Source organism: Spermophilus citellus (genome assembly GCF_964194105.1).
Source record: "Spermophilus citellus genome assembly, chromosome: 1".
In the NCBI taxonomy this organism is placed as follows: Eukaryota; Metazoa; Chordata; class Mammalia; order Rodentia; family Sciuridae; genus Spermophilus; species Spermophilus citellus.
Window position 1 is genome coordinate 164,989,293 of NC_138182.1, and position 21,611 is coordinate 165,010,903.

At 35.7% G+C, this 21,611-nt stretch overlaps 1 protein-coding gene across 5 annotated transcripts in view; it reads left to right on the forward strand.

Annotated features, from left to right (window-relative positions):
* Window positions 1-21,611, forward strand: part of AP3S1 (adaptor related protein complex 3 subunit sigma 1) — an 89,876-nt gene that overhangs the window by 48,478 nt on the left and 19,787 nt on the right. For all 5 annotated transcript variants that reach the window (XM_081293538.1, XM_081293536.1, XM_081293537.1 and 2 more), the window contains exon 4: window positions 15,678-15,749. In XM_081293538.1, the coding sequence (XP_081149664.1) occupies window positions 15,678-15,749 (72 nt within the window). The remainder of the gene's footprint in view (window positions 1-15,677; window positions 15,750-21,611) is intronic.

Genomic DNA, 21,611 nt, shown 5'->3' on the forward strand with positions numbered 1-21,611 from the left:
GGCATCTATTTTTATTTTTTCTTGGGCACATTTTTTCAAAAACAAAGGAATAATGTAAAATTAATGTGTAAAATTAATATTTACATATATTGAATGCTTTCTTTTATGAAATGTTATTCTGAGTCTTTTTTTTTTTTTTTGGTATGAGGGATTAAACCCAGGGTGCTTAACCACTGAGCCACATCCCCCGCTCTGTTTATTTAGACAGGGTCTCAGGGTCCTGCCTTAGCTCCCAAATCAACAGGCATTACAGGTATGCACCACCATGCCTGGCTAAATTCTTTATATTTATTCATTTTGTCACTTATTATTTATTGTTACTTATTTATTATTTACTGTTATTTGTAACTCATTGTTACATTAGAGTAGCTCCTTCACAGGGGGGAAAAATGTTTAGAGTAAAACAGTGTATTCTGTGTTAAACTTCTAGTGGCCTCATATATCGTATATTCACCATTTATGTGTTTTTTCTCCTGTGGTGCTGGAAATTGAACTCAAGGTCTTAGACATGCTGAGCTATATCCTAACCCTCAGTATTCTCTTAATTGCATCATTTTCTCTTGAGTTTGATTTAATCTCAGGTTGTTTTGTTCAGATACATGGAGTATACCATGTATATGTACAGACAGCCTCAGTATGTAATAGGCTATACCATCCACTTTTGTGGACGTATACTGTACAATGTTTTCCCAATGAATAAAGTGTCTAATGATATAATTCTTAAGCTATAACCCTTTGTTATTAAGTGATATGTGACTTTCTTTAAGTACTTTTTAATTTTTTTTTTTTTTTTTGGTGATGTTAGAGTTCGAACCCAGGGCCTCATGCATGCTAGGCAAGCATTCTACCATTGAGCTACATATCTAGCCTCTTGAATACTCTTAAGTACCAAATTGTCTTTCTGTTATCCTTTGGTGCCTGAGTATATAGATTTTTTTTTTTAATGAAACACAGGAAAAATTCTGTTGATTAAACAAAAGAACAGGAAAAGGGGACTCTTTTGGGCTCAGGCTGTAACTCAATAGTAGAACACTTGTCTAGCATGCATGAGGCCCTGGGTTCAATCCTCAGTACTAGGGCAGGGAAGGGGGTGGGGTAGGAATCCTTTTTATGTATAGATGTGGCATTTTTCTGATTAGCTTTTATATTTATGTTGAAGCATTATTAATTTTTGGTAATTATTAAAATGAAATAAAACTTAAAAAATATGATTCTTTTAGAAAATGCAAAGACTAATGGGAGAGTAATTCCTCTCCCATTAGTCTTTGAATTCCTTGAGGCCAGAAATTAAGTCTTTGGTGTTATATGGACTTTAGTGGCTAGTTACTTGATAGATAACCTGTTAAGAGTGAAATTGGTTTGGAACTCTTATCATTCTTTAAACGAAACACAAGAGGGTGCTATTTACCATGTCTCTTCTAGATTTACCTCTTTCTTTTTCCTTATAAAATTATAATACAACAGTAGTTTTATTATTATTCCAGATACATAATACTGGGTGCTGTTTGTTAGCTATCTTCAGGAATTGTGCTGGGTATTCTATTTAAATGGTTTAACTTAATTGTTGTGATAATCCAGAAAGTTAAGTAGTTTTTTCACTATAAAGTTCTGATATTTTAAAGAAGTTAAGTAATGCTCAAGGCTATAAAGATAGATAGCAGCACAGCAGGAATTTAAAGCCAAGTCTTTAGTTTCAATGCATATGTCTTCATCTTTCTACCATATTGCCTTTGTAGGCAGCCCATGGTTTTGGCCATTCTGAGTTCACTGGTGGCACACTTAGTGTTCTCAAGAATATTTTTTCTTTTTTTTTCCCAACATAGTATGTTCATTTAGTAAATTATGATAATGTTCTATAAGTACATGTAAGTGAATAAAAGCAGTGGAACTGGTGAAGGGATACTGGAAATTCTGTTCTGATAGTAATCTTTGTTCTGATATTAGTAAATTATTTTAGAATTAAGGAAGACCATGCACAGTAAACAAAAATTAATTCCAGATGGATTTGGTACAAACATGAAAACTAAAATAATGGAACTTCAATTTTCTTTTGTGAAACAATCTTCCTGTCCCTATTGTAGGCAAAGTTTTCTCAAGTTGAGCATTAAAAAAATATTAACCATAAAGGGGAAAAACATAAAAATTGGGCTGTATTGGATGTTAAAACTTCTTTCCTTCCAAGGATACTTATTCGGAGAATGAAAGGCATGTCACAGAGTAGAACAACATATTTGTAATATGTACATATAACAAACGACAGTATCTAGAGTATATAAAGAATTCCTATATATCAATAAGAATAAGATAAACAAACCAATAGAAAAATGAGCAGAAGTCTTGAATAGGAATTAAAAAGAAGTTATCTAAATAGCTAATAAAAGTGAAATGGTTCACAATCTCATTGGCTATCAGGGAAATACAAATTAATATCATCATCTACCTACACACATCCATGAATAGGACTAAAATTACAGTTGACAGTATATGTACTGACAAGAATCTGAAACAACAGGAACTTTCATATACTGCTATTTTGAGAGTAATTTTATTTAGTTTGAAAATCTATTTATTTAGCGCATTGTATGCTGAACCTGAACACATTACTTTTTTACTCAGCAATTCTGCTCTAGATATACATTCAGTAGGTTCATTCATTAAGACATAAGGATGTTCTTAATTGTACTAATTGTAATAGCCCCATATTGTATAACCAAATTTATGTCAGTAGTAGAATGGATAAACAAGTTGTGGCATATACATTCAATGGCATATTGTATGAGAATGAGCAAGCATTTTATTATGTAATAATCTGAGAGAATATTACACACAAAAAAAACAATGAATAAAAGAAACCATTCACAAAAGAGTACCAATTATATGATCCCTTTTAAATGTGATTCAGAAATAAGCAAAAGATTCTGTAGTGTTAAAAAGTAGGAAGTGATAACCTTTGATGGGTACCGATGGATGATGAGTGGGGCTTTGGTAGTGTTAGCAATATTCTAAAACTTGATTTGGGCTTTAATTATGCAGATTATGTTGACTCTTTGGGAATTTGTGGTGGGGTATAGTCTTATAATTTGTGTGATTTTCTGTATGTATGCTATACTTCAGTAAAAATTTATTAAGGAGAGTTAGAAGTTAAATGGCTTTACTTACCTAACTTTTAAGTATGATTTTATAAATTAGCATTGAGATCATTTTTAAATTAAAGACTTTCAGAAGTAAATATGCTTTTTCTTTTTTCTATTTTAAAATTTTTATTTGTTCTTTTTAGATATAGATGGCACTAGAGAGTATTTTGACATATTATACATACATGGAGTATAATCTTCCCATTCTTGTGGTTGTACATGATGTGGAGTTACACTGGTTATGTATTCAAATATGAACATAGGAAAGTTATGTCTGATTCATTTTACTGTCCTTCCTATTCCCATCTTCTCTCCCTTCCATTCATTCCCCTTCGTCTAATTCAGTGAACCCCCTTTATGTGTTAGAATCTGCACATCAGAGAGAACATTAGGCCTTTGGTTTTTCGGGTTTGGCTCATTTCACTTAGAGTATGCCATAATTTTGTTCTTCTTTATGGCTGAGTAATATCCCATAGTGTACACATACCACATTTTCTTTATCCATTCATCTGTTGAAGGGCACCTAGGTTGTTTTCATAGCTTGCCTATTGTGAATTAAACTGCTATAAACATTGATGCGGCCGTGTTACTGTAGTATGTTGATTTTTCAGAATGGCTGTACCAATTTACAGTCCCATCAGCAATATATGAATGTACCTTTTCCCCCACATCCCTGCCAACATTTATTGTTACTTGTATTCTTGACAGTTGCCATTCAGACTGGAGTGAGATGGAATCTTGGTGTAGTTTTAATTTGCATTTCTCTAATTGCTAGAGATATTGAACATTTTTCATATATTTGTCGAGCATTTGTAGTTCTTCTGTGAAGGGTCTGTTCAGTTCCTGTGCCCATTTATTGATTAAGTTATTTGGGGTTTTCTTTTTTGGTTTTAAGTTTTTTTTTTATTGGTTGTTCACAACATTACAAAGCACTTGACATATCATATTTCATACATTAGATTGAAGTGGGTTATGAACTCCCAATTTTTACCCCAAATGCAGATTGCAGAATCACGTCAGTTACACATCCACAATTTTACATAATGCCCTATTAGTAACTGTTGTATTCTGCTACCTTTCCTATCCCCTACTATCCCCCCTCCCCTCCCCTCCCATCTTCTCTCTCTACCCCATCTACTGTAATTCATTTCTCTCCTTGTTTATTTTCCCATTCCCCTCACAACCTCTTATATGTAATTTTGTATAGCAATGAGGGTCTCCCTTCATTTCCATATAATTTCCCTTTTCTCTCCCTTTCCCTCCCATCTCAAGTCTCTGTTTAATGTTAATCTTTTCTTCCTGCTCTTCCTCCCTGCTCTGTTCATAGTTGCTCTCATTATATCAAAGAAGACATTTGGTATTTGTTTTTTAGGGATTGGCTAGCTTCACAAAGCATAATCTGCTCTAGTGCTATCCATTTCCCTGCAAATTCCATGATTTTGTCATTTTTTAGTGCTGCGTAATATTCCATGGTGTATAAATGCGACATTTTTTTTATCCATTCATCTACTGAAGGGCATCTGGGTTGGTTCCACAGTCTAGCTATTGTGAATTGTGCTGCTATGAACATTGATGTGGCAGTATCCCTGTAGTACGCTCTTTTAAGGTCTTCAGGGAATAGTCTGAGAAGGGCAATATCTGGGTCAAATGGTGATCCATTTTGAGTTAACTTTTGTGCATGGCGAGAGAAAGAGATTCAGTTTCATTTTGTTGCATATGGATTTCCAGTTTTCCCAACACCATTTGTTGAAGATACTATCCTTCCTCCATTGCATGCTTTTAGCCCCTTTATCAAATATAAGATAGTTGTAACTTTGTGGATGAGTCTCTGTGTCCTCTATTCTTTTTTTTTTAATCTTTTTTTTTATTGGTTGTTCACAACATTACGAAGCTCTTGACATATCATATTTCATACATTAGATTGAAGTGGGTTATGAACCCCCAATTTTACCCCAAATGCAGATTGCAGAATCACATCAGTTACACATCCACAATTTTACATAATGCCCTATTAGTAACTGTTGTATTCTGCTACCTTTCCTATCCCCTACTATCCCCCCTCTCCTCCCCTCCCATCTTCTCCCTCTACCCCATCTACTGTAATTCATTTCTCTCCTTGTTTATTTTCCCATTCCCCTCACAACCTCTTATATGTAATTTTGTATAGCAATGAGGGTCTCCCTTCATTTCCATGCAATTTCCCTTTTCTCTCCCTTTCCCTCCCATCTCATGTCTCTGTTTAATGTTAATCTTTTCTTCCTGCTCTTCCTCCCTGCTCTGTTCATAGTTGCTCTCATTATATCAAAGAAGACATTTGGTATTTGTTTTTTAGGGATTGGCTAGCTTCACTAAGCATAATCTGCTCTAGTGCCATCCATTTCCCTGCAAATTCCATGATTTTGTCATTTTTTAGTGCTGCGTAATATTCCATGGTGTATAGATGCCACATTTTTTTTATCCATTCATCTATTGAAGGGCATCTGGGTTGGTTCCACAGTCTAGCTATTGTGAATTGTGCTGCTATGAACATTGATGTGGCAGTATCCCTGTAGCATGCTCTTTTAAGGTCTTCAGGGAATAGTCCGAGAAGGGCAATAGCAGGGTCAAATGGTGGTTCCATTCCCATCTTTCCCAGGAATCTCCAAACTGCTTTCCAAATTGGCCGCACCAATTTGCAGTTCCACCAGCAATGTACAAGTGTACCCTTTTCTCCACATCCTCGCCAGCACTTGTTGTTGTTTGACTTCATAGTGGCTGCCAATCTTACTGGAGTGAGATGGTTTCTTAGGGTGGTTTTGATTTTCATTTCTCTGACTGCTAGAGATGGTGAGCATTTTTTCATGTACTAGTTGATTGATTGTATATCATCCTCTGAGAAGTGTCTGTTCAGGTCCTTGGCCCATTTGTTGATTGGGTTATTTGTTATCTTATTGTCTAATTTTTTGAGTTCTTTGTATACTCTGGATATTAGGGCTCTATCTGAAGTGTGAGGAGTAAAAATTTGTTCCCAGGATGTAGGCTCCCTATTTACCTCTCTTATTGTTTCTCTTGCTGAGAAAAAACTTTTTAGTTTAAGTAAGTCCCATTTGTTGATTCTTGTTATTAACTCTTGTGCTGTGGGTGTCCTATTAAGGAATTTGGAGCCCGACCCTACAATATGTAGATCGGAGCCAACTTTTTCTTCTATCAGACGCAGAGTCTCTGATTTGATATCAAGCTCCTTGATCCATTTTGAGTTAACTTTTGTGCATGGCGAGAGAAAGGGATTCAGTTTCATTTTGTTGCATATGGATTTCCAGTTTTCCGAACACCATTTGTTGAAGATGCTATCCTTCCTCCATTGCATGCTTTTAGCCCCTTTATCAAATATAAGATAGTTGTAACTTTGTGGATTAGTCTCTGTGTCCTCTATTCTATACCATTGGTCCACCCGCCTGTTTTGGTACCAGTACCATGCTGTTTTTGTCACTATTGCTCTGTAATATAGTTTGAAATCTGGTATCGCTATACCGCCTGATTCACACTTCCTGTTTAGAATTGCTTTTGCTATTCTGGGTCTTTTATTTTCCATATGAATTTCATGCTTGCTTTATCTATTTCTACAAGAAATGCCGTTGGGATTTTGATTGGCATTGCATTAAACCTATAGAGAACTTTTGGTAATATCGCCATTTTGATGATGTTAGTTCTGCCTATCCATGAACAGGGTATATTTTTCCATCTTCTAAGATCTTCTTCTACTTCTCTCTTTAGGGTTCTGTAGTTTTCATTGTATAAATCTTTCACCTCTTTTGTTAGGTTGATTCCCAAGTATTTTATTTTTTTTGAGGATATTGTGAATGGAGTGTTTTTCCTCATTTCTGTTTCAGAAGATTTGTGGCTGATATACAGAAATGCCTTTGATTTATGCGTGTTGATTTTATATCCTGCCACTTTGCTGAATTCATTTATTAGTTCTAGTAGTTTCTTTGTAGACCCTTTTGGGTCTTCTAGGTATAGAATCATGTCATCTGCAAATAGTGATAATTTAAGTTCTTATTTTCCTATTTTTATGCCTTTAATTTCTTTCGTCTGTCTAATTGCTCTGGCCAGTGTTTCGAGAACTATATTGAATAGAAGTGGTGATAGAGGGCATCCCTGTCTTGTTCCAGGTTTTAGAGGGAATGCCTTTAACTTTTGTCCATTCAGAATGATGCTAGCCTGAGGCTTAGCATAGATAGCTTTTAAAATGTCAAGGTAAGTTCCTGTTATCCCTAGTTTTTCTAATGTTTTGAACATAAAGGGATGCTGTACTTTGTCGAATGCTTTCTCTGCATCTATCGAGATGATCATATGGTTTTTATCTTTAAGTCTATTGATGTGGTGAATAACATTTATTGATTTCCGTATGTTGAACCATCCTTGCATCCCAGGGATGAATCCTACTTGATCATGGTGCACTATTTTTTTGATGTATTTTTGTATTCGATTCACCAGAATTTTATTGAGGATTTTTGCATCTAGGTTCATTAGAGATATTGGTCTGTAGTTTTCTTTCTTTGAGGTGTCTTTGTCTGGTTTCGGAATCAGGGTGATGTTGGCCTCATAGAATGAATTTGGAAGAGCTCCCTCTTTTTCTATTTCCTGAAATAACTTGAAAAGTATCGGTATTAATTCTTCTTTAAAGGTTTTGTAAACCTCCGCTGTATACCCATCCGGTCCTGGGCTTTTCTTGGTTGGTAGTCTTTTGATGGCTTCTTCAGTTTCATCCATTGATATTGGTCTGTTCAGATTGTGTGTATCCTCCTGACTCAGTCTGGGCAAATCATATGACTTAAGAAATTTATCGATGTCTTCACTATCTTCTATTTTATTGGAATATAGGTTTTCAAAATAATTTCTATTTGTCTTCTGTATTTCTGTAGCATCTGTTGTGATATTGCCTTTTTCATCCTGTATGTTAGTAGTTTGAGTTCTCTCTCTTCTTCTCTTCGTTAGCATGGCTAAAGGTCTGTCGATCTTATTTATTTTTTCGAAGAACCAACTTTTAGTTTTGTTAATTTTTTCAATAGTTTCTTTTGTTTCAATTTCATTGATTTCCACTCTGATTTTAATTATTTCTTTCCTTCTGGTACATTTGCTATTGTTTTGCTCTTCCTTTTCTAGGGCTTTCAGATGAAGTGTGAGCTCATTTATTTGTTGGTTTTTTCTTTTTTTGAGGAATGACCACCAGGCGATGAATTTTCCTCTTAAAACTGCTTTCATTGTGTCCCATAGATTCCGATATGTTGTGTCTTTATTTTCATTTATCTCTAAGAATTTTTTGTTTTCCTCCTTTATGTCTTCTGTAACCCGTTGATCATTCAGTAACATATTTTTCATTTTCCATGTGATGTAGGATTTTTCCTTCCTTCTTTTATCATTGATTTCCAGTTTCATTCCATTATGATCAGATAAAATGCAAGGTATTATCTCCACCCCTTTATATTTACTGAGGGTTGCCCTATGGCATAATATATGGTCTATTTTTGAGAAGGATCCATGTGCTGCTGAGAAAAAAGTATATCCACTTGATGATGGTTGATATATTCTATATATGTCAGTTAAGTCTAGGTTATTGATTGTGATATTGAGTTCTATAGTTTCTTTATTCAACTTTTGTTTGGAGGATCTGTCCAATGGTGAGAGAGGTGTGTTGAAGTCACCCATAATTATTGTGTTGTGGTCTATTTGATTCTTGAACTTGAGGAGAATTTGTTTTATGAACATCGCAGCACCATTATTTGGTGCATAAATATTGATAATTGTTACGTCTTGTTGGTGAATGGTTCCTTTTAACAGTATATAATGTCCTTCCTTATCCCTTTTGATTAACTTAGTCTTGAAGTCGATTTTATTCGATATGAGGATGGCCACCCCTGCTTGCTTACGAGGACCGTGTCCGTGGTATATTTTTCCCATCGTTTCCCCTTCAGCCTGTGTATGTCTTTTCCAATCAGATGTGTCTCCTGGAGGCAGCATATTGTTGGATTTGTTTTTTTTAATCGATGATACCAGCCTATGTCGCTTTATTGGAGAGTTTAAACCATTAACATTTAGAGTTACTATTGATATATGGTTTGTACTTCCAGCCACGTTTGATTATTTATCCTTTTTTTTTTTAATTTAGTTTGTTTCTCCATTATTATCTTCCCCCCCCCCCCGCCCTCTGTCTTTACTGAGGCACTTCCTACTGATGGTTTTGGTTATTGTTTTTCATTTCTTCCTCGTGTAGTGTTTTGCTCAAAATGCTTTGCAATGCTGGTTTTCTGGCTGCAAATTCTTTTAACTTTTGTTTATCATGAAAGATTTTTATTTCGTTGTCATACCTGAAGCTTAATTTTGCTGGATACAGAATTCTTGGTTGGCATCCATTCTCTTTCAGTGTTTGAAATACATTGTTCCATGAGCTTCTTGCTTTCAGCGTCTGTGATGAAAAATCCGTTGTGAACCTTATTGGTTTACCCCTGAATGTAATCTGCCTCCTTTCTCTTGTAGCTTTTAATATTTTCTCTTTGTTCTGTATATTGGATATCTCCATAACAATGTGTCTTGGCGTTGGTCTACTGTGATTTTGTATGCTCGGTGTCCTGTATGCATCTACAATTTGTATATCCTTTTCTTTTTTTATTTCTGGAAAGTTTTCTGTACTTATTTCATTCTGCAGGTTACTTATTCCCTTGGTTTGAATCTCTATACCTTCCTCTATCCCAATGACTCTTAAATTTGTTTTTTTTTTATGTTATCCCATATCTCTTGTATGTTTTTACTTGTGATTTTTTACCTGCATTTCTGAATTGGCTAGACTCTTTTCAAGATGATATATTTTGTCTTCATTATCTGACGTTCTGGCTTCTACTTGCTCCACTCTGTTAGTGATACTCTCATTTGAGTTTTTAATTTGGTTTATCGTTTCCTTCATTTCTAGAATTATTGTTTGATTTTTTTTTATTATCTCTATCTCCTGATAAAGATGCTTAACTTCTTCTTTTATCTGTTCATGTAATTAGTTTTTAATGTGTTCTTTCATGTTTGAATTTGCTGTCTCATATCCTCTTTAAGGTTCCATTCCATCTGTCTAAGGTGTTCCTTGAGTTCTTTATATGACCATTTTTCTGATGACTCTAGGTCCTCCTGAATATTTAGGCTGTCCTGCATTGTTTGTACTCCTTTTCTCCCTTGGTTTTTCATGCTGCTCATGCTAATTCTTGTTCTGTTTGACTGCTGAGTTACTATTTACTCCTATAAATTTATTTGATGCTTGGGAGGAAAGGTATTAGAAGGGAAGGGAAGAAGTCACTAAAGAGAATGAGAGTATGCAGGTAGAATTCTAGGAAGGAGGAATAAGAAAATTGAAAAGAAATGAAAAGACAAAAGAAGAAAAAAAATAGGAAATAAAAAAAGAAAAAAATTTTTTGAAAAATAATAATAAAAAAATTTAAATTAAAATTAGAAGAAAAAATTTAAAAAAAATTTAAAAAACAATAAGAAAAATGAAAATGAGAAAAAAAACCCAAATAAAAAAAAAACCTAATAAATGCTTAGAGTTTGATTAACTTCTCTTCCAGTAGGTGGAGCTGTGCCCACCAGGCCAAGCTTCTCCTGTCAATACGCCGGAATCAATCACTGTGCAGCAGCTCCTCCCAGACTGGGCGAGTCTCCAATCCTGAGTCCCTAGGGCCTCCTCTTGTGTCTAGTCACTTCCCCACTTTTCCTCTAGCCAGGCCCCTCTCACCGGTGACGCTCAACACAATACTGGCTACACGCCAGGTCTGCTGCTCCCGGGAGCCCTGTTTTCATGAACGACTAGGCACACTCTCCCTCAGACCCTAAGTTTGTAGAGCTTGGAGCTGAGAATCCTCAGTGAATTTTTCTTGCCCTCTGGTAGCCACGCCCCCGATAGCTGGTGCAAAAGATCTCAGTTGTCAGCACTGGTGGGACCGGTAGCCGGGAGTTCGGCGCCGCGGGTCCGACGCCACTTCTGATTCCCTTGGTCTGGCTATCGCGCTCACGGAAGATCTGGGAGGGGCCCTTACGGGAGAGCTGGGAGGGGCCCTTAAGGTTTCCCCAATGTGTGGAGAGGGAAGGCTAGGGGATTACACACCTGTAGCCACAGGTTTCAATGAAGTTATCTCCTCCGCCGCAGTCTGATGAAGTCAGTTCTCTGCCATGGTGGTATCTCTTGCAAATGGCGACAGTTCGTTTCCCTTTGCCGGGTGACCAATGCAATGGGTGGGTCCTTACTGTCTCTCCCAAGCCCTGTTTCAAACCTGTGGCCACTGCCTATGAAGGCTCAGTTGGCATTTACCTCCGTAGGATCAGAAGGGCTGACCAGTTTTTTCAGCCGGATGGATTAGTGCTGAGTCACAGCTGTTTGTTTGCGGGAAGCAGGCGAACGGGAGCTTGAATTCAGCCGATCTGGGCTCAGTGTGTGTTCTGAGAGGCCCAGACTGTTCACCCCAGATCCACGTCAGCTCAGCATTGCCTAGTGATCCTAAGCAAACAGCATTTGGACTGTTTACGACTCCCTATGCCTGCACAGCTGAAGAGGTCAGAGACTTGATCTCTCCGTGCCCGCTGCCATGTTCAGCATCTGGTTTTAAGGTTTTTGAGTTCTTTATGTATCTTGGAGATTAATGCTCTGTGGTTACAGGTGGCAAATGTTTTCTCCCATTCTGTAAGCTCTCTGTTTCAATTCTTGATGGTTTCTTTTCTTGTGAAGAAGTTTTTTAGTCTGAATCCATCCCATTTATTGATTCTGATTTCATTTTGCTTTAGGAATCTTGTTGAGGAAGTCAGTTCCTAAGCCAATATGATGGAGATTTGGGCCTACTTATTCTTCTAGTATGTGCAGGGTCTCTGGTCTAATGTCTTTATCCTTGATCCACTTTTAGTTGAGTTTTGTGCAGGGTGAGAGATAGGGGTTTAATTTCTTTTTTTTTTTTTTTTTAACATATGGAATTCTAGTTATCCAAGCACCATTTGTTGAAGAAGCTATCTTTTCACTGATGTATGTTTATGGCACCTTTGTCTAGTGTGAGATAACTGTGTTTAGCTGGGTTTGTCGCTGTGTCTTCTGTTCTGTACTATTGGTCTTCATGTCTGTTTTTGTGCCGATACCATGCCTTTTTTGTTACTATAGTTCTGTAGTATAATTTAATGTCTGGCATTGTGATGCCTCCTGCTTCACTTTTCTCACTAATGATTGCTTTGGCTATTCTTGGCCTCTTATTTTTCCAGATGAATTTCCTGACTTAAGTATGTGCTTTCTCAATGGGAAAAGTTTTCTTCTTATTATTTTCCCCAGGTAGTTAACATTTAAGTGCTTCATCAGTGATCAAGCAACATTGCATCAATTCAGTCCTCATAAAGGAACCTGTTGTATCATAATGGAACAATGTATAGAAGGAATGAAGTTGTTTCAGAGACCATGTCTACAAAATCTTCAGGAGAAAAAAGATCAAGTTGGGAGTGTGGGTGGCTGCTCAATAATATTTATTTTCTACCGCAAAATTGCAGTAATCTAAAAGCATGAGGCCCAACTGTTGTAAAAGAAAAAGACAAACTCATTTTTTCCCCTTTATTCAACATAGTTACTCAGCACAGTATTTCTGATACTATGTGTGTGTGGAAATGCACACGCATGCGCACATACACACACACGTATACACACACACACTCACCTAGCAGTTGTGCAGCAGATACTAACTAGGTGTCCTATTCTGCCAATTCTAGAGAAGCGTCATATCCCACAGGTTGAGGACCACAAAACTACCCCCTAATACAGATACCAGTTGCAAGTAGATTTTTGTGACCAGTACTTATGACCAACCAGCAATAAATTGAGTTTTGATTAATTTGCTAAAGCAACTCAGAACTCAGGGAAACACATTTACACATTATTATAAAGGATATTACGAAGGATACAGATAAGAGATGGATAGGACAATGTTTTGTGGGAGGAGTGTAGTTTCCATCTCCTCTTTGTTGTAAGCTATCTGGAAGATCCCTGAATCCAGTTCTTTTTGGTGTAGATAAGTAGATATGATTGATTAAAAAAAATCATTGGCTATTGATGCTTAACATCTTCACCTCCCTGAAGATTGGAAGGTAGGGTGGAACTGAAACTTTCAAGTCTCTAATCAAGAGATTAGTTCTCCTGCAATCCGTGTCCCCCATCCTCAGGCCATCCGGAGTCCCCAGCCATTCGTCTCTCATTAGCATAAAAAGAGATATCATAGCCAGGTATAATCCTGGAGGCTGAGGCTGGAGGATCACAAGTTTAAAAACAAGGCTCTAAACAACTCTGAGAGACCGTCTCTAAGTAAAATACAAATAGGGCTGGGGATGTGGTTCAGTGGTCAAGTGCCCTGAGTTCAATCCCTGAGAGAGAGATCACTTTGGAGATTTCAAGGGTTTTAGGAGCTCTGTAAAAGGAAGAGTACCAACAGTAAGTTTCAGAATGCACTTGTGTATTCTTTACTCTTGATTATCTTAATAACTTACTTGCTTCTCACAAATGAAACTATGAGTAAAACTATGTACTGTTGTTGTCTTTCTCCTAGTGACTGGTCTAAGTCCAACTGTAGCCTGCAGGTTAAGTCGAGGCTGCTGCCTATTTTTTTTTTTTTTTAAGAAAGAGTGAGAGAGAGTGAGAAAGAGGGAGAGAGAGAGAGAATTTTAATATTTATTTTTTAGTATTTGGCGGACATAACATCTTTGTCTGTATGTGGTGCTGAGGATCGAACCAGGACTGCACGCATGCCAGGCGAGCGCACTACCGCTTGAGCCACATCCCCAGCCCCTGCTGCCTATTTTGATAAATAAAGTTTTTTTAAACATAAACATGCTCATTTGTTTAGAGGCCTTTAGACTCTAAGGGCCTCAATGCCTAAAGTATTTATTGTGTGGCCTTTTGCAAACTTTGCCAACTTCTGGACTAAGACAATGTTAATTATAGTCAGATGATAATATAGCTACATTTTTTAATTATCTTATTCATCAACCTAAATGACAGGAAAGAACCCTGGATTGTGCATCTATGGATATTAGACTAAAGTTGGAGCACTTAGAGCAGGAAGACTACTCTTTACTCCTTGCCCTATAAGCTCACCTTTGTGTAGGGTGATCATAATTTTTAGTTTGCATAATAGATATTGGTAACTGTTTCTATTTATTCTTAATATTGTCCCAATATAGACAATAAAGTCCTAGTACAGTCACTCTATCTTGTGAAGGCTACCACTGAGAGGTGTAATGGGAATAGAAATGGAATGCAATAGTTAAGAGACGACCATTCCATGGTAGAATTTAAGAGATTAATTTATTAAGGTTTGTTTCAAGGGTCTCCATGATTTGTTAAGGTTATGAGGGCTCAGAAGTTGCTATATACTAATGGTTATGATTTCTTATAATGAAAGGATCTACAGAAAAAAATCAGCAGGGAAGTCTGGAAAAATCATATGGGACATGCTTAATTCCTTTAGGAATATGTGACGATGAGTGCAAAGTGTTCCCACTCAGGAAAGCTTATCCAGGTTTAGGTGTCCAGGAATTTTATTGGGTGTCAATCACATAGGTGTATACTACCTGCAGGACTGATCTTGGTTATTTAAGCTCCAGACCCCCAGAGAAAAAGCCAGGTGTTCACCAATCTGCTACATCAAGGCCCAAGATCTCAGGGATACAAAAAAACACTCTTATTAGACAGAACATTCAGAAGCTTACAGATTAGTTCTCAGGAGTTGGCCAAGGTCTAGTCCTAAAAACAGGCCATTTGGGGAAAATGTGTAGGGTTTGAACCTTGGTCTCCTGAGGTGACTCTTCTCCGCGTTATATAATGTTTTTTCCAGCCAGAGTTTAAGCCCAGGTAAGTCTGATTCTAAGGTGTAGACTCTTTTCTGCATGTAATTTTTAGTGGTATTTTATACTGATTTGCTAATTAAAAATTTTATCTTTCTTGATAACTATTTCTAATGAGATTTTTTTCCTATTTACCTTAAGATAAGGAACCTGTATAAAGTACTTTTAAAAAATATTTTTAAAATAAGAAATGATGCTGAGATTTTTTGGTTTTAGTAATTTTTAGAAAAGATTGTTTTTATATTTATATATATACACATATATTTATTATATGACAGTGGAATGCATTACAAATCTTATTACACATATAAAGCACAATTTTTCATATCTCTGGTTGTATACACAGTATATTCACACCAATTCGTGTCTTCTTACCTGTACTTTGGATAATAATGGTCATCACATTTTACCATCATTAATAACCCCATTCTCCCTCTCTTTCCCTCCAATCCTTCTTATATTTGTACATTAAAAAGTAGCCTACATGTAGCTTACTTGAAGAAGTGTTTTTTAACTTTATATTTAATACAGTTTTTAGTTTTCAAATGGAAAATGTGATGTATAATTAGAAAAGTTTTGGTTCAAAATTAAGAATTGTCTGCCTTATAGATAATAAATTTGAATATACCTACCCAACATTTTTTCTTTTGTTTTTTTCTGTAGGTATTCGTGGAAACCTTAGACAAATGTTTTGAAAATGTGTGTGAACTGGATTTAATTTTCCATGTAGACAAGGTACTACTTGTATATTGTCAAATCTCAACTTTTAAGAAAAACATAAATCTGTATTTGTCAACGTGAAAATGAGTTTAATGAATAATACTGTTTTATTCCATTATTTATTATTTAATTCATAAATATTTTTTTATCATGAGCTGGGTACTGTGCTTGGTAGTGAAAATTCACACCCTAAAGAGTTTTTGCATCTAATGCAGGAAAAAATGGCTTTAACAAGTGTGTATAGTGTTACTAGGAACACACATGAACTATCTGCCTATGTCTGGGAGAAAATAATGGAGGAAATTACATTTAAACTGAATTTTAAATAATTAATAGATATCTTACCAGTACGAAAAGAAAGAATGACCCTACCAGCAGAGACAACATACAGGCTTTTTTGTGAGAAGTGAAAGAGGCCTGATTTTGAAGAACGATTAATGCCATTGACTTTGTACTTTATTCTGAAACAATTTGGTGCTTTTAAACAAATTTCTGTTGGCATTATTATTTTGTTGTTGTTGTTGTTTTGGGAGTGTATTGGCAAGAGATTTTTTTCCTGCATTATGGAGGTTGAATCGGTAATGAGAAGATTAGATAGGGAAGTCGAGTAAGAATCTCTTGGAAATTCCAGAAAGAAATTAACTAAAGCACTAAGATGGGGATGAAAGAAAGAATTGATAGAGGACTTGATGACTTATTGAAAGCTGAAGATGAGAAAAAAATCTTACTGAGGTTTCTAAACAATATTGCTAGGTTTGGTAATATAGAATTTAGTAGGAAGAGATTCTACTTAGGTATAGGGTTTTATTTGTATTAAGTTTGCATAATCTGATTGATCTTTTTGAGTGATTAAGCCATTAAATAAAAATTATAAATAATAAAAATTTTTAGCAAAAAAACAAAACATTGGCTTTATTGAAGTGTAGTACATATATATTAATAGTCAGCAGTTATAAGCATGTGGTTAACTGAGTTTTGGCAAATATATATAGTTAGGTAGCCACTACCACAATCAAGATATAGCACAAGAATTTTTTTTATTATTATTTGTGATAATCAAAAGAATACAATTTTTAATTTCTCTTTTACTAAATGATTTGATTTTATATATGAACTCACTTTGAACAGATAACTTAATATTTTTAGAAATCTACTTTTAGTGTTCTGCTTTTCTCTAATATATTTCAAGTTTTTTTCACACTTAAAAAAGGCTACTGTTGTTTTCAGGTCTTAGGGCTCACAGTAATCAAAATTATGTTCCAGCACATAATTAAAAATTTAAAATGGCTGCTCAAGTCATCAGCTTAGGTAATATATTAGCAATTTTTAAGTAAATTGAAGATTTTCTTATGAAGTGTGGTAGTAGTAAAGTTCTTATATTTGTTACTAGAGAATGAAAGCTTTCCTTAAGGAAATTAAGTTCTCATATCTAATATATATGGCATACAATGTTTTTTTTTTTTTTAAAGAGAGAGTGAGAGAGGAGAGAGAGAGAGATAATTTTTTTAATATTTATTTTTTAGTTCTCGGCGGACACAACATCTTTGTTGGTATGTGGTGCTGAGGATCGAACCTGGGCCGCACGCATGCCAGGCGAGCGCGCTACCGCTTGAGCCACATCCCCAGCCCCGGCATACAATGTTTTTAAAACTTCTATTTTATGTTAATATAATTTCATTTTAGATCAGAAAATAAAGATGAGAAAAATAAGTGAAGCCATCTGGATAACAGAGATTGCCTAGTGTTAGCATTGTAGAATATATATATTTCTAGATTTTTTTGTACAAATGTACAGAAACAAATGTATCTTTTAAAAAAAGTAAGGCGGGAACACATATATTGTGTATATATTCTCCTTTCATTTAACAATCTGTTAGTGTATTGGAACCTGCCAAAATTAGCTGTGTCTCTTCTCTTTGGGCTGAGCTCTTGTTTTAATTTTTTTTCAATGTATTGAGGTAGATTTCAGGATGCCAAGAGTTAGAGACTAGTCAAGTAGATACTTTTTGTCTCAACTTTTTCTGTCCAAAATAATGCTAGCCTGAAAATGGGATTGTTTTCACTTTTAAGCAGCCTTGGACTTCCATCTGTTAGGGATCTTCTCACTGGCTCAGCTCAGTTTTTTCTTAGAGGTAAATGTAGAGTTTTGCATACCATCTCAGGCTGCTTCTGAGCTACAACTCAATGGATGAAAGGGAGAAGTTGTAGAGAATTCATCCCCTTAGTTTAGCACTACAAACATGGATCACTAACTTTGTAGCCTCCAATATAACTGTTTCCATGTGGCCTTCTACCTAATCCCTAAGCCAGTGTTATGTATTTTCTTTTATGATGGTTACCAGTTTCTCATTAAAAAATCTTTATTAATTTCTATATCAGTCACAAAAGCTAACATTCACCATGAAGTAGTAGAACTACTACAACTACTACTACTACTACACACACACACACACACACACACACACACACACACTCAAAATTAGTTGGGTATCCAGACTGGTGATGCATGAGAGGATATGAAGTTTATTACTCAAATAATGAGGTTTTATGGTAAGAACAGGGAACAATTGGCTAGGAGTTTTATGGTAGTTATGGATGAGGCTGGAGTAAAAGTTTCTGCATATGGGTCAAGTTTTGTGTGATTTAGCTTTCCCATCAGTGCAAAGGAAGGAGAACCCAGGCCTAATCAGCTTGTCCAGAAGTAGACAAAAGAGGAGGGGAGGCTGATGAGGCTCAAGGGCTATGAGCCATCAAACATCAAGAATGGAGTCAGGTGGCTGGGACTGGGGCTCAGTAATAGAGCTCTTGCCTACCATGTGTGAGGCACTGGGTTCGATCCTCAGCACTGCATATAGGTAAAATGAATAAAATAAAGGTCCATCAACGTCTAAAAAATATTAAAAAATAAAGAATTGAGTCAGGATCTTTATTACACTTAAGTTAATGCTTTGTTAATAACCTCTACAATCTTACAAATATGGATAACTTGATTTACTTTCTTTTTTATACTACATGTCCCTTTTAAGATTGCTGAGAGGTTCTGCTTATTTTCTCAGCTGAGTTATCTGCCCATGTCCTGAAAAGTAAGGCTCTGATTGGAAAACGCTGGGTTGTTGCCACTACTTGGGACCAAAAAAAAAAAAAAAAAATCATGTTGGTTGAGCAAGAAAGCTGAAAATTCTAGGATGAGCTTGGTTTGAAGGGTGTATGAATTTGACAGTGGCAGCTTTGAATATATTTTCTCTCTCTGATCTGCATTCTTCCGCCCACTCACCTATGATCAGAGAACGAGATCTAATGGGTGGCATAAGTGTCTTTCCTACCATTGAGGCAGGGGAAATTTAGACTTAAGAGCAGAGTGTTTTCTTTTAGCCTGATTTCTTGTGAGTAAGGAGTTTTGACAACCTGATCTTAAATCACAGGCCAGAGAGACCTTTTCTTTTCACTTCTAAAGGAGTCTAGCCATTACTAATAGCTTGGTAACTAGAGCTGAATACGTGTAATCCAACAGAGAAGAAGGACTACTGTCTCAACCAGAGAGAGGGGAAAAACTGTCAGTCAGAACAGAGGCTTCATTGAAAAAGAACTCCTGGAGGAGGTAGAGGGACTCATGACATTTTAAAAATGATTTAAAGAAAGAAAGTACTTAAGGAGACTATAAAAACTCTTCCAAGGTTTTAAAAATATGTTTTTCAGACTAAAATGTTTAAAAGAAGAGGACAGTCGCATAATTGAGACTGAAATTAGAAGATCAGATGGAGGAAAGAACCTCAAAACAGGACTGAAAGATGAAGAGATAGAAAACATGAAGGAAAAGAGTAGAGACTTTGAAGAGTACATTTACTGTATATTGTAAAAGTATTTTGAAGATTTTATCCACTTGGGAGAAAGGAGATTAGAGAATAACTAGAGCATTTTAGTTGGAAAACAAGATTTCTCAATGGTGAAGAAAGACTTAATATTTGTTTTACAAGTAATAATAAAATCTTATGTGTTCAATTAGTAGAGAGAGGCCAGACAGTAATTGTTAACGGAAAGTTTAAGTACAGTAAAATCTCTTATTTAAAAGGGAAGGAATAGAACAAATAAAATGCAACCAAACTAAGTATATTAAGGAAAAAGAGAAAATATAATTAAAAATATGAATATTAATACACTAAAAGTGATTTGAATGAAATAATACATTAAGGCAGAAATGATGGGTTTAAAAAGCACAGTTTATATAGGAAAGGAAGGATAAATTTTAGAGTATTTCACTTTATATTTAACAGTTTCCGTAATGGTTTGCTTTCCTAATACCCACCAAACATTATAATTGATGTTATTAGTGTCCTTGTGACAGAATTTTAATTAATTTTGATTTATTTTAATCAAATGCTGATATCATTCCTTTTGGTGCTCATACTGTCCATCTTTGACCCATGAGAACTCCCTTCAGATTGTCCTCTGGGTTCTTTTGACTTGATCCTACACAGATCTTGCTGGCTGCTTTGTGTTCTGGTACAGTTAGATGTTCTAGACTTGTTTTATTCATTCCCTTTTCCAGATGAACCATCGTGTCTTCTAGTAGCCCTAGTTCCTTTTAGCAGGGAGATAATATATTGAAACCATAGTCTTCAGATGTTCATAATTACAAGGCTGGCCATTGTTTTAGGCCTTTTCAGTGGATGGAGTATCTTCTATATTTTCTGCTCCAGACCTCAAACAGCCATTTCTCAAGGAATCTTGGTTCCTCTTACTGGAAAAGGATGTTCGGAAGTGACCATGTGGGCACCATGTTTGCTCATTGCTATGGAGGTGATGGTATTCCTGGTTCTTAGTGTACTGAGCTGGAAAATAGATTTATATGTACACATGCCACACATACAAAACTTTAAAAAAAATTATATATATTAAAAGTCATTGCAGTAGGGCTGTAGCTCAGTGGTAAGGTACATGTTTTAGCATTCATAAGGCCCTGGATTCCATACCTAGCACCACAAAACAACCAACCAAACAAGCCCATTTAGTTCTTAATACTTCACCATCTAGTACAACACTACATAATTTATTCTAACCTTCTTTGCCATATTTGCAACTTACTTTGATTATCATAAGTATTTTTATTCCCATTATTCCCATTATTTTTGATGTGTTTTACTCAGTCTTTCCTTTCTGTAATCAAACTCCTGATAGCTTAGTGTTAGTATGCCAGTCTCTATCCTTTTCCTCCAGCACAGAAAATTGACCACAGAAACACCATCTCCTACCCTGCCTGCTAAGCAAGTTGTTAAAAAGTTTAGTTTCCAACTGGGGTTGTGGCTCAGTTGGTAGAGCACTGGCCTAGCATGTGTGAGGCACTGGGTTCAATTCTCAGCACCACATAAAAATAAACAAATAAAATAAAGGCCCATCAACAACCAAAAATATATAGAGAAATAATTTTTTTAAAGTTTACTCCCAATAAAGAAGGAAGAGAAAGAAGCTTCTGTATAAGTGTTAATCCTGATAAAAATTGCACTGAATAAAGTATAAGAAGTGACCCAAGTGATTAAAAAAAACTTTATAAATTTTTAAGAGGAAATATCACAAGAGTTTCAATGGATAGGTTTAGTGATATATCAGACATATTTGAGTAAGTAGTACACATTATCTATAATGAACCATAAAGAGAACCCCCCAAAAAAAGAAAGAGAGGAAAATGTGAAAGATAGCCTTTGTGTCATAGAGGATAGAGTGAGAAAGATCTAATCAACATCTATTCTTTGTTTGAGAAAAAGAAAATAATAAAACAGATTCATTATCTGAGTTTCTAAAGTCTGATATTTTCAAGAATTAATGGAAGATAATAATCTGCAGGTAAAAGAATCACATTAGACTATATAGAAAGAAACCTGC